We start from the raw sequence: 13,134 nt of genomic DNA, 5'->3' as shown, positions 1-13,134 counted from the left end.
CGCCTCCCTATTCGCCCCAGTCAAACGGGGTTGCCGAGAGGAAAAACCGCACGCTGACTGACTTGGTGAATTCCATGTTAGCCACTATTTGGTTTATCAAAGGCATGGTGGGGGGAGGCTTTATTGACTTCATGTCATGTCCTGAATAGAGTTCCTAACAAGAATAAAGATAAAACCCCTTACGAGGAGTGGGCTGGGAGAAAACCATCACTTTCGTATTTGCGCACGTGGGGATGTTTGGCGAAAGTCAATATTCCAATTACTAAGAAGCGCAAACTCGGACCAAAGACAAGGATTGTATCTTTCTAGGTTATGCTCCACGGAGTATAGGCTATAGATTTTTAGTAGTTCAATCCGAGGTACCTGATATGCATGTTGATACTATTATGGAATCTCGTGATGCAACATTTTTTGAGAACATGTTTCCTATGAAAGATATGCATAGCATTGCTAGAATTTCTACTGAGATAATTCCTGAGTCTAGTCCATCTAATGAGTATTTTGAACAATCACATGAGAATGTTACTGAGAAGGATGACAATGAAGATCCTAAACGGAGCAAGAGACGGAGGATTGAAAAATCCTTTGGTGATGATTTCATTGTGTACCTTGTGGATGATACTCCCACGTCCATTGCAGAGGCATTCGCATCTCCAGATGCAGATGACTGGAAAGAAGCTGTCCATAATGAGATGGACTCGATTCTTTCTAATGGAACTTGGGAGCTATCAGAACGACCCCATGGATGCAAGCCTGTAGGCTGCAAATGGGTGTTCAAGAAGAAGCTAAGACCTGATGGTACTATTGAGAAGTACAAGGCGCGGCTTGTAGCTAAAGGCTACACACAGAGAGAAGGCGAAGATTACTTCGACACCTATTCACCTGTCGCTAGACTTACCACCATTCGAGTACTACTGTCCATGGCTGCCTCCTATGGTCTTATCGTTCATCAAATGGATGTAAAGACAGCTTTTCTTAATGGAGAGTTGGAAGAGGAAATCTATATGGATCAGCCTGATGGGTTTGTAGTAAAAGGTGAAGAAAGAAAGGTGTGCAAGTTGCTGAAATCTTTATATGGCCTGAAACAAGCACCTAAGCAATGGCATGAGAAGTTTGACAGAACTTTGACTTCTGTAGGCTTTGTTGTCAATGAGGCTGACAAGTGCGTTTACTATCGCCATGGTGGGGGCGAAGGTGTTATACTGTGTTTGTATGTGGACGATATTCTGATATTTGGTACAAACATGAAAGTAATACACGAGGTCAAGTCTTTCTTGTCAAAGTGTTTTGATATGAAAGATCTGGGAGAAGCTGATGTGATTCTGAACATCAAGCTTATTAAGAACGAGAGTGGGATTACTCTAACACAATCCCATTATGTTGAGAAGATCTTGAGCCGGTTCGGCTATATTGATAGCAAGTCTTCTCCAACACCTTATGATCCCAGTGTGACATTACGCAAGAACCGGAGGATTGCCGTAGATCAACTGAGATACTCTCAGATTGTTGGCTCACTCATGTACTTAGCGAGCGCGACTAGACCCGACATCTCTTTTGCTGTTAGCAAGTTGAGTAGGTTCATGTCAAACCCGGGTACTGATCATTGGCATGCACTTGATAGGGTCATGCGCTACCTATGTGGTACAATGAGTTATGGGATTCACTATTCAGGGCACCCAGCTGTGCTTGAAGGATATAGTGATTCAAATTGGATCTCTGATGTAGCTGATCTCTACGCCACTAGTGGGTATGTATTTACCTTTGGAGGTGGCGCAGTGTCATGGAGATCTTGTAAACAAACCATATTGACGAGGTCAACTATGGAAGCAGAACTAACTGCTTTGGACACAACCACTGTTGAATCAGAATGGTTGCGTGAGCTCTTGATGGACTTGCCTATGGTTGAAAAACCTGTACCGGCAATCCTTTTGAATTGTGACAATCAAACTGTAATTGTCAAAGTGAACAATTCTAAGGATAACACGAAGTCATCAAGACACGTCAAAAGACGTTTGAAGTCTGTCAGGAAATTGCGAAACTCCGGAGTAATAACTGTTACATATATTCAAACAGATAAAAACCTGGCAGATCCCTTTACAAAGGGACTATCACGTAATGTGATAGAAAGTGCATCGAGGGAGATGGGTTTGAGACCCGTTGATGTTACACCATAGTGGTAACCCAACCTTTGTGATCGGAGATCCCGTGAATTAGGACCTGGGAAGAACAAACTAGTGGTTTAATTGAGGAGAGTATTCTGTAACCCTCTCTATGCGAAGATGCACAACTCTCAATTGCTGTAAGGCAGGTTGGCAACAAGCCTTAATGTGTTTATGTTGGCTATTTTAGCAAAGATGCTGTCCTACAGAGCATTCTTGAAATAACACACCTATATGAGTCCGATTGTTAAACGTCGCAATCTATGAGATTTGGGTGATCTCTAGTAAACTCATGAAGAGACCACGAAGTATGACGCATATGCTTCACCCGCGGGGTAGGCTACTGGCAGCCATGTACTGGTTATGACTTTGAGTGAAACCTTGTTCACGCAAAACTTGCAATTCAAGGCTTAGTCCATTGTTCAAGTGTGAATGGATGTAGCTTAAGGTTCTAGGCGGAAGTTCAACTTAACAGTCTCCGCTGAAACACTGGTATATAAACAAGCAGCGAGTATTGGTAAATCTCTAATTGGGGATTTGAGATCTGGTGGGGGATTGTTGAAATATTGGGCCCATACACATTGGCCCATACTAGATTTCAGATTTCCCTATAAATCTCAAAGCCCACTTAGTGGCAGCCTTGTGAGTTTGAGCCCAAGTTGGTGGCAGCTCACTAGGGAGTGGCAAGAGGTGGGAAGTTTAGTCCCACATGGAAAGTTGGGAGGAAGTTAGACCACCTTATAAGGTGGGTTGTTCCACCACTAGTAAGTGAGTAAGAATAGGAGTGGTTCACGCGCGCTCCTCCTCCTCCTCGCTCGCTCGTCTCGTCTCGACTCGACTCGACTCGACACGTCACGACGCGCGCCGCGCTCGTGGTGAGTGGATTGAGCCTCGAGCCGAGACTTTCCTTACTTTTTGCAGCTCAGGAAAACGAACAGAGTCCTAGACGGACGCGTCGCAGTTAGTCGGTTCGGGTCGCTCCCGGACCGTGGGCTATCTGTAACCGACTCGAAAACGTGCGCGCGACGTGGGCGTGCCCCACGTTGCCTAGGGTTTCCTGAGCCTATATAATCTCTTGCCCGGCTACCGCAGAAACACATCTGATACACGAGTTAGGGTTTCCACCTCTCTCTGCTTGCGCCGCCATCATAGCCTACTCCATCCCGCGCGCCGACGTGCATCGGCGAACGGGAGAGCAGGTCTCCGGAACCGCTCGTCCTTGCGATCCTGTACGGGAGAGGGCGAATTAGGTTTTTGGGAAGCGCTCTGCGCGACTGCTCAAGCTCTTCATCACGGGTCGTCTTCCGTCCAAGTCGGGCGGTGCTGCCTACCGTCGTCTTCAACGCCGTCTACTTCGACCCGTCGTCCCTGTCGTCCACAACGTTGTCATCAACAACGTTACTGCTGCGACATCATCTGCTACACCTCCACCGCCACCTCCACCAGATCGGTACGTGCGACATATCTCGATTTGTTTAGCGATGGATGCTGTACTGTTTGCTTTGCTACTGTTCATGTTGATCACTGCATCTAGTATGTTCGAGTTTCACATGTTAGTAGTTACTGTCGTCATGTTTAATATTCTGGAATTAATCATGAAAATTGTGCCTAATTATCCAACAGTTTATTCCCCTAGAAAACCATGCTCTCCAGCACAACGTTAAGATAGAAAAGCGGGCGCGGCAAGACGCGCTCGGTCCTTCTAGTCCACAACTAATGACAAAGCCTTGTCCAGTTGTTCCAGTTGTACAAAGCCTTCTTGTTGGCGTGCCGTTTTAAATCTCGCAAAAGATCTGGGCTGTTTTTCGGTGCTGTGGCAAAAGGCCCAAAGCAAATCTCCCGTCCCCTCTCATCGTCTTCGTGGTGCCCAGCCGGAAGATGCCTGACCTCGCCGCTCGCCTGGGAGGCGGAACGGAATCTCCTGCTTCCGATGCTCAGGGAAGGATGGCCCTGCTTTTGCCGGGGAGTAAACCATGCTCTGCTCAGGGCAGGTGTCAGGATGGGGGGAAATTACTGGGGTCTTCATAGTAGGTTCGTTGTCGCCTCTTTTTACCGTACCATCGACTTCAGTAGGTTTTTTTCCCGGGTTAGATAAGATCGATTAGTTATTAGGTTGATTAGTTGTCTCGGCTGCTTTAAAAATGGGCAACTTGCATACACATGGGCGCCATTACATACTACGGAAGGGTGGGAATGGAAGGAGTCATCGCTACATTTATCTATGATCTGTGAGTGTGATATCTCAGCTGACTCGATTTTCTTTTGTTTTCTCACTTATCATCGTCACTATTGTGACTTACGAGTGGGTAAATACAGATCTTCAAGGCATCATATAAGACAACCTTCTTTGGACATGCCTGAATATTATTCTGTTTTGCCATGCCCGTTTTTCTTGTCATGCCTGAATATTGCTGGCCAACTGCATTTTTTCTTGTCTAGCGCGCTACAGAGAGGAGTTGCTGGTCTGCTGCCCTCGTGGGAAGATTCCAGATCCATCAATTAACAAAGTCCTCAGTACTACTTTATAAACTGTACAACTTGCATACAACATACGTGATAAGCCAGGACTAAACTAATAACATGGACGGCATGTCCGGCGTGTTCTCATGAAATCTCGAGGAGGTAGGTAACCAGATCACATCGCCAACTAATTATCATAAGAAAGATATTAGACCTGAATGCAGGTCCTGATGAATAACGGGTGCCACTAAGCAGCCTACCAGCTAAGCAGTTGATATTCAGTACCAATAAGCAAGCCCTTGCAAGTTAGTGGCCACATCGGAACAGGGTGGCCACATCTCAATACTATTTTGCGCAAGGTACCCCCAGGCCCCAAACTGTTGATGAGATGCAAGAACATGTTGCTTCTGTAGCCACTGCTCTTTGACTTCCAACCATTCATCTGGATCTGCATCCATCGGTTTTCAACGTTCTGCAATACTCCGCTTCTGCATCCGTTCTCCTTCATAACTGGTAAGCTCAAGTGTGTCCCTTGATCAATAGAGAGTACATATTTCACCCTCTTTCTTGTCTTAACCTTTATTTGTTTATCCTAATTTGCACCCGTTGATGATACAAATGCAGCTAGGCTTTTGTGGTCGGTGCGCTTATTCTCTCTGCTTGTTAGCCTCCGTACCAAAGAGATCCTACTGGGATGTAAGAATTTGTATGAATATATCTCACTCTCCTGCAGCACTCTAATCAACCTACCCGCATTAAGGTACTTTCTCTAGTTCTTATAGCTCTGTTTTGTTAGAAATTCTCTACCTATTTGCTGAGCTAGCTTAGGTTCAAGGGAAACATGTACACTTCACCTTCTTTTTTTTCACTCCCCAGCAGTAGGTCTTGTTTTATTGATGACTGGATGATAATGTTCCGCTATCTCTTCTACACATCGGTCTATTCAACCAGTTCAATTTCACTCCCCTGGGCACGGTCCATCAAGATCTGAAGTGGCGATGTGTTGATCATTGGAGCAGGTATCGTGTTCAATTACACCTGTGATCAAGATTTGGACCATATCAAGAGGACTTAGTAATTTTCTAATTCATTACTTTCTATTTGTGTAAAACAAATTAAAGGAATCATAGACATGTGCAATTGAGGAAACCATATGGAATAAGGAGAGTGAATTTTAACATGGAAGTCCTAGCACTCAAATTTTACTAAAGCCAAAGTAGCAAAACGAGTAGTAGCGTATTAGGTTCGTCATCCACATGGATATGCAGTCAGCATGATTTACAAACCTCCACACCTGCTTTATTCTCCAGCACATAAATTGAAGTGATTTGGTAGTCCCACTATTCTGGCATTCTACCAACATACTGTGGTGTGCTAAATGCCAAAGCCCACAGAGCGCACTAAAGCTATAACTGGAGCTTCTGTCCCGAGCTAGATTATTTGAGCCAGAATTTCTCTAACATTATTAGTATTTGGTGAAAACTGTTAAATTTTTAACCAGTCTTTAACACATCTTCTGCATTCTTTACCAGCCTGCATGTTTCCCACACTTCCAGAGGAGTCGCTTTGTATTTCTCGTGGATCAACCTCATCAAGTTTGTTGAATGGCAGCCGGATTCTCTTGTTGGGTCATGTGCCAAAAAAATGCAAGAAATGATTACAGAAGAGGCAGTTTTGATTCTAGGGGCAGAAGAAGACCTCAAAGAACTGCAGCGAACAATGACCCAGATACAATGCTTTCTTAATGATGCTGAGAAAAGGAGGATAAAAGAATCAGCAGTTAACAATTGGCTTGGTGAGCTGAGAGATGCTATGTATTATGCTGATGATATTATCGACATCGCAAGATCTGAAGGGAGAATGCTACTAGCAGGATGTCCTTCATCATCGACAGAGTCAACTAAATGTGGTGGCATTTCATTTTTCACTTGCATTCCAAATGTTCCGAAGCGTCACAAGATTGCTGTTAAAATCAGAGATTTCAATGTTGAACTGGAGAAGATCTCAAAGTTGGGTGAAAGATTTTTAGGGCTTCAGAGTATGCAGCCTAAAGCAGAAGTTACGAATGTGAAGAGAACTACCAACCTTGTGGAGCCTAATCTTGTGGGAAATGAAACATTACATGCTTGCAAAAGATTAGTTAAAAATGTGCTTGGAAATAAGGAAAAGAAGGCGTACAAGGTTGGTATTGTTGGAACAGGTGGGATAGGGAAGACAACACTAGCTCAAAAAATATATAATGACAAAAAGCTAGAAGGGGCCTTTAGCAAGAAAGCTTGGATATGTGTTTCTCAGGAGTACTCTGAAGTCGCTCTTTTGAAAGAAATTCTTCGAAATTTTGCGGTACACCATGAGCAAGATGAAACTGAGGGAGAGCTCAGCAGCAAGCTTGCAGCCGCGGTTACAGATAGAAGTTTTTTCCTTGTGCTAGATGATGTTTGGCAGCCTGAGGTGTGGACCAATCTGCTGAGAATCCCATTACATGCTGCTGCAACTGGAGTAATTCTAGTTACCACTCGGCATGATACAGTTGCACATGCAATTGGGATGGAATATGTGCATCGAGTTGATCTGATGTCAGCAGATGTAGGATGGGAGCTGCTTTGGAAGAGTATGAACCTCAATGAAGAAAAAGATGTGGAAAAACTTCGGGATATGGGTTTCGATATTGTTCGCAAATGTGGTGGACTTCCGCTTGCAATCAAGGTTACGGCCAGGGTTCTAGCAACTAAAGAGAAAACAGAGAATGGGTGGAGAAAATTTATTGATGGAAGTGCTTGGTCTGTGGACAATCTTCCTACTGAGCTTAGAGGTGCTTTGTATTTGAGTTACGATGACCTACCAATTCATCTGAAGCAGTGTTTTCTTTATTGTGCTCTTCACCCTGAAGATGCGTTGCTGTACCGTGATTATCTTGTGATGGATTGGGTTGCTGAAGGCTTTATAGAGCAGCAGCAAGGCCAACTTCTGGAAGACACAGCAGAAGAGTACTACTATGAACTAATTAATCGGAATCTCCTCCAACCAAATGGTACATCTGTAGACCATGTGGTATGCAAAATGCACGACCTCTTAAGGCAGCTTGCTTGTTACTTGTCAAGGGAAGAATGTTTCATCGGAGACCCTAAATCTTTAGGGGTTATCAATATATCAAGACTGCGACGCCTTACCGCTGTCACTAAGGCGGATAGTGCAGTGTTACCTAGCATGGATAAGGGGGAATTTAAACTTAGGACCTTCAACACTGATCAGAAGCCATGGAGTGTCGATGAAACATTTTTCAAGAGATTTCCCTATATTCGAGTTTTGAATCTGAGTGACTCACTTGTACACAGCATCCCAGATTATATAAGAAATATGATCCATCTACGTCTACTTGATCTTGATGGGACGGACATATCTGGTCTTCCAGAGTCCATCAGCTCTCTAATGAATCTTCAGATACTTAATTTGTCGAGGTGCAAAGATTTGCACAGCCTTCCGTTGGCAGTCACTCGGTTGTGCAATTTACGGCGCCTCGGGCTTGCTGATACACCCATAAATCAGGTTCCAAAAGGTATTGGACGATTAGAATTCCTCAATGATTTGGAAGGATTTCCTGTTGGTGGTGGAGGTGACAATGGTAAAATACAAGATGGATGGAAGTTGGAAGAGTTGGCACATCTCTCACAGCTAAGGCGGCTTGATATGATTAAATTGGAAAGGGCTACTCCTTACGGTACAGATTCATTGCTGACAGAGAAAAAACATCTCAAAGTTTTGCTCCTTATCTGCACCGAACCTACAGATGAACCATATTCAGAGGAAGATGTTAGCAACATTGAGAAGGTCGTTGAGCAGCTAATCCCTCCACAGAACCTGGAAGATCTAGTTATCAATAGTTTCTTTGGTCGGATGTATCCCACATGGCTTGGTACCACCCACCTAGCTTCAATTATATACTTGACCCTCATAGATTGCAATTCATGTGTGCATCTTCCACCAATCGGGGAGCTGCCCAACCTGAGATATCTGAAAATTGATGGAGCAGCAGCAGTTACCAAGATTGGGCCCGAATTCGTGGGCTGCAGGGGGGATAATCGCAGATCCACGGATGCGGTTGTTGCTTTCCCCAAGCTCGAAACGTTGATCATCAGGGATATGCCCAATTGGGAGAAGTGGTCCTTTGTTGAAGAGGGAGATGCAGAAGCAGCGGAAGGGGGAGAGGATGGATCTGCTGAGATACAAAAGGGGGAAGCCCCATCTCCAGGGATGAAGCTGCTGCCACACTTGAAGGAGTTGGAACTTGGGGGCTGCCCTAAGCTGGGATCTCTCCCACGACAGCTAGGACAGGAGGCCACCAACTTGAAAGAGCTCAATATAAGAGGAGCAAGCTCCTTGAAGGTGGTGGAGGACCTCCCGTTCCTCTCCGAGACGCTTTTAATCGACGGATGCGGCGGGCTCGAGAGGGTGTCGAACCTTCCTCAAGTGGAGGAGCTGCGTGTAAATCTTTGCCCAGGCTTGAGGTGTGTTGAGGGATTGGGTAATTTGCAACAACTGTGGCTGGACGAGGGTATGAAAGAGCTATCCTCGCTGTGGATACCAGGGCTTCAACAAGAGCACAAACAACGTCATGGTGAAGACCTGGATGTCTACGACTGGTAGTAATGCCCAACTGCATATGGACTGAGAAGGCACGAGGTATGGACATGAACTAGGCATTTTATGTTTTACAGATTATCTTGTTAGGTTCACACAGTGTTGTGCTTTTATTTGGTGGAGTAGTATTGAATCAGATGTGACCATTCATTATCAGGGTACTTTAGATATTATCGGCTTGCATTATTTTTCTTGGTACCGGTGACATGGTTGTACTACCTTCGTTTCAAGGAATAAGGCGCCCTCGTTTTACATGTTTTTTGTTTGATCAATAATTACTTCAAATAGATAAACATTGTTTATATGAAGTTAGTACCATTAAAAAGTTCTTTTTAGTACGAATCCAATGATACTAATTACATATAATATAATCAAGATTTTGTTGTTCAATTTTTAAGGTCAAAGTTCATCTTGGAATACGCGTGTGCGTCTTATTCTTTGAAATGAAGGTAGTAGATTGGTAGTAGTTAGAGCATCTCCACCGACGGCCCCCAAATAGGCGTCGGCAGGGGTGCCGGCTCCCATACCGGTACCCCCATACGGCCAGCTCGATAGAATTTGAAACTTGAAATGACATTTAAAACCGAAATTCATACGCTCGAATGTAAACTTAAATAAAACTTAAACTTAGCCCTAATCTATTGGCCGTCGGTTGGGGCGCGCGACGGGCCTGCCTCGTCGTCGTTCTTTCCCTTTGCCGCATGCGTCCGTGCCCACCTCTCGGCCCTTACTTCGTGCATCTGGCGGTGGAGCATGGCGGCCGACGTCGCAGGAGCTTGCCGACGGCGCTGTCCCCGCGCTGCCGGCCATTGCCTCGTTCTCGGCGCGTCTCGCTTGCTCGCGGGCGAACGCCTCGTAGTGGCAATGAGCATTCAACTCAATGAGCTTCTGTAGCTCCGTCTCCTCCGTGGCCGCTCGGTGGCTCGAGATCTCGAGGGCATGCTCGAGGTTCGCGTCGTTGAGGAACTCCCGCTCCTCCTCCAACCTCCGGAAGCGTTGTGCGTTCAACGACGTCAGGATCGCCGCCTGCTCGGGTCAGCGAGGGTCTGCAGCTGCTCGCGCCACTGCGCCGCCTCCTCCGCCGCCTCAGCTTCCACGTCTGCGACATAGGCCTCGTGCCACACCACGAACCGTGGATCCAATGCGTCATCGGAGCTGTATTTCGCGTCGGGCTGCGGCTCTGGCTCGGGCTGCGGTGGTGGCGAAGTCGCCGCATGCAGCGCGCAGCCGTTGAGGCCAAGTATGGAGTACGTCGTTTTAAGACGGCACGACATTTTTTAGGTGGAGAGGAGAGACTGGCGCGGCGGCGGTGGTGGAGATGAGAGGATAGTACCGCGGCGGTGGACGATGTACGTACTAATAGGGGTGCCAACTACCCGCATTTAGGGCGGCGCATGCGAGTGGACGCCACGAGGCTAGTCTCCTTCCTCGCCGCCACCTCGGTTTCCGCGTGGGAGACCATTAAACGCTGACGACAAACCATCCCTAGTCGTTTCCGTCGCGTCCTCTCGCTGACAAGGTGCCCCCACCCGCGAAAAACGGCGTGCCGCGAGACGCAAGCGCGCCTAGTTCGCGCCCTTCACAAAAGGGCCGGCATGAGGTTGCCGGCATTTATGTTGGGCTCGAAAAAGCGCCGATGCTATTTGGAGCGCGCCGGTACCGATATCGGGGGCGCCGGTGAAGATGTTTTTAGTGGGTCGATCATGTTCCTAGCAAGGTTGTGGCCCTGACACACTCGTCCGTTCCTGCAAAGGCTGGTTATCTCTTATCTGCCTCCTCCCGCTTGTGCAGGTCGGCTGTGGCGCTCGTTCGGCTTTAGCTTATGTTTTCTTCGCATCAGCACCAAGATCTCTTGGTGCGTGCCGTGCCGTGCCGTGAATATGGATTGATCGGTTGCGTTGCGAGACTGGGGCAGCTTTGTCTAGACCGGGAGAGCGCACGCCACTGAACGAACGACTCCACGAGACTGGGGCAGCTTTGCGCGTAGACCGAGTCCCATATTCCCGTACAACACGAGTTTTAAGTACACGCGCCGCCGCACTGCAGCGCGCGACGCCGGCTTCGGCCTGGCTGCATGCCGTTCGTTCGGTGGGTGCTCTCCTGATCGATCCATCCACGGCACCAAGGGAGTCCGGTCGATGGTTTGCGTCCATTGGCAGGCTGTCCTCTTTTCCTTCCGTAAAAGGAAGAACCCTGGCCGTTTGACATTTTGGACAAAAGAGCACATTTTATCTTATTCGTTTGTTCTGTACAAACATTTTTGACGCCCTCATCCTGTAAGCAAATCTGAGTTGATCTGAGTCTTGTGTATATTTCATTGGGTATTGTACTATTGTTATTTTCTCTAGTTTTAGTCAATTGATGTCAAGTCAGAGGCCATATTTCACCTTGTATAACTTACAATTATAAGTATTCTACATAAGATAATTTGGACCGACCAGATTTTTTAGAAGCTTCCTGTTTTACTAGCTTATTATATTCCTATTAGCAATGCACAAAGAACTGCATAAGCCCTGTTGTTGCTCAGCGTCTCGCAGTATAACCCTTTTAAGGTCTTGGTAGCAACCTTGTCTAGATATAGTGTCAACCTTATGCACGTAAAATGTTTCAATCTATTGTGATTGTACATTTCCTAGAATAACTCCAGTTGATACTTTCTTCTTTATTTTCTTTTGAAATTGCGTACCGATTGTGTGCATCTGTAAATAGATATCGATGATACTAGTTTAAATCTATTTGAAATGTTTTGAAGGGAATGGATTGTACAACTCTGTCTTTTTCAATTACTAAAGTGGTTTAATTTGAAAAAAAAATTGCTGTATATATTAGTGGCAGCGCAAGATATACTACAATCGATGACAAAACCTGCATGATTGTAATCTTCATGGCCTTATGTCGTTTGACAGATGCACACGCCCCAGTTTGGTTAAGCATTTGGCAAATATATAACTGGATCTTGACCTTTTGTGTAGTCTTGAATCTGGTTTTTCAATTTTTTTAAAGTGATTATGCTTATCTTGTATGCTGGTTTATTTTGTAGGTAGTTAACTGCAAGGGCTTGGAAATTGCAACCTGGTGATTGATCTATGGGCGCAAAAATACTGTCAGATTTATCTTGCGCAGAAAAAAAGAGGAAGGAGAAAATCCAAAAAAAAATGGAAAAGAAAAATCCAAAAAAGAAAAGAAGAAAAATCCAAAAAAAATTGAAAAAATGAAAAAATGAAAAAGAAAAAATACAGTTTTTATGTACTTCATTTGTAATATTTTTAAACCTAAATTTGTATGAACTTGTACTTTTTATTTGGTAGGGTAGGTAACTCCGCCTATATCAGCCGGTCCCAAGCCCGGAGAAAGGAGGAGGGAGTAGTTAGTGTGTCCTACCTTAGAAGTGTATCAAGCTACGAATACACTCCAACAGTTTCAGTTTCAGCAACACCTTTATTTATCTAGTTATGGATCCAATTGATTGAGGCTTGTATTATTGTTCGCTTGCTGAGACATATATGTTATTGTTCCTTTGGTCATGATATTTATATGAAAATACTGTCCAAGTAGATTGTTTCCCGGGAATTTTTAGCTCTCACTGGTGCTGAATGATGCATTTCCCATTCAGTTTAGTCGTTTGCTTAATTTAGTTCGATCGCTCTGCTCATGTAGGATAATTAAGTATACTTCTTCTAAATAGGCTTTCGTCCCGCTATATTAATATAGCAAACGACCCGATACAACGAACACGCCGAGGCCGCAGCACAACCAAGCCCAAAAGAAAAGAAAAAGAAAGGAAAGAAAAACTAATGCCGACACCGGCAGATCGACGAAAACGATGACGACCCGCAACCGTTGCACCCTCCGGAGAAGTATCACCACGCTCCTAGCA

At 45.4% G+C, this 13,134-nt stretch overlaps 1 protein-coding gene across 2 annotated transcripts; it reads left to right on the top strand.

The window, feature by feature from the left end:
• The first annotated feature begins 5,248 nt into the window (after positions 1–5,248).
• On the top strand, positions 5,249–12,827 carry LOC139830058 (putative disease resistance protein RGA3). Of its 2 annotated transcripts, XM_071818936.1 has the most exons (4): positions 5,252–5,379; positions 5,499–5,638; positions 6,152–9,299; positions 12,298–12,827. In XM_071818936.1, the coding sequence occupies exon 3, from the start codon at positions 6,264–6,266 to the stop codon at positions 9,261–9,263; it is 3,000 nt and encodes a 999-aa protein (XP_071675037.1). In that variant the 5' UTR covers positions 5,252–5,379; positions 5,499–5,638; positions 6,152–6,263; the 3' UTR covers positions 9,264–9,299; positions 12,298–12,827. The 2 variants fall into 2 exon arrangements, with proteins under 2 accessions (XP_071675038.1, XP_071675037.1); XM_071818937.1 differs by lacking the exon at positions 5,499–5,638 and having other exon boundaries at positions 5,249–5,379.
• The last annotated feature ends 307 nt before the right edge of the window (positions 12,828–13,134 follow it).

Source organism: Lolium perenne, chromosome 4 (genome assembly GCF_019359855.2).
Source record: "Lolium perenne isolate Kyuss_39 chromosome 4, Kyuss_2.0, whole genome shotgun sequence".
Taxonomy (NCBI): domain Eukaryota; kingdom Viridiplantae; phylum Streptophyta; class Magnoliopsida; order Poales; family Poaceae; genus Lolium; species Lolium perenne.
The sequence above is the reverse complement of the archived record's forward strand: the minus strand, read 5'-3'. Positions and strand labels throughout refer to the sequence as shown.

Excerpts from the sequence above, each read along its gene's own strand:
- LOC139830058 (XM_071818937.1), top strand. The coding sequence starts at position 6,264 with ATGCAAGAAATGATTACAGAAGAGGCAGTTTTGATTCTAGGGGCAGAA.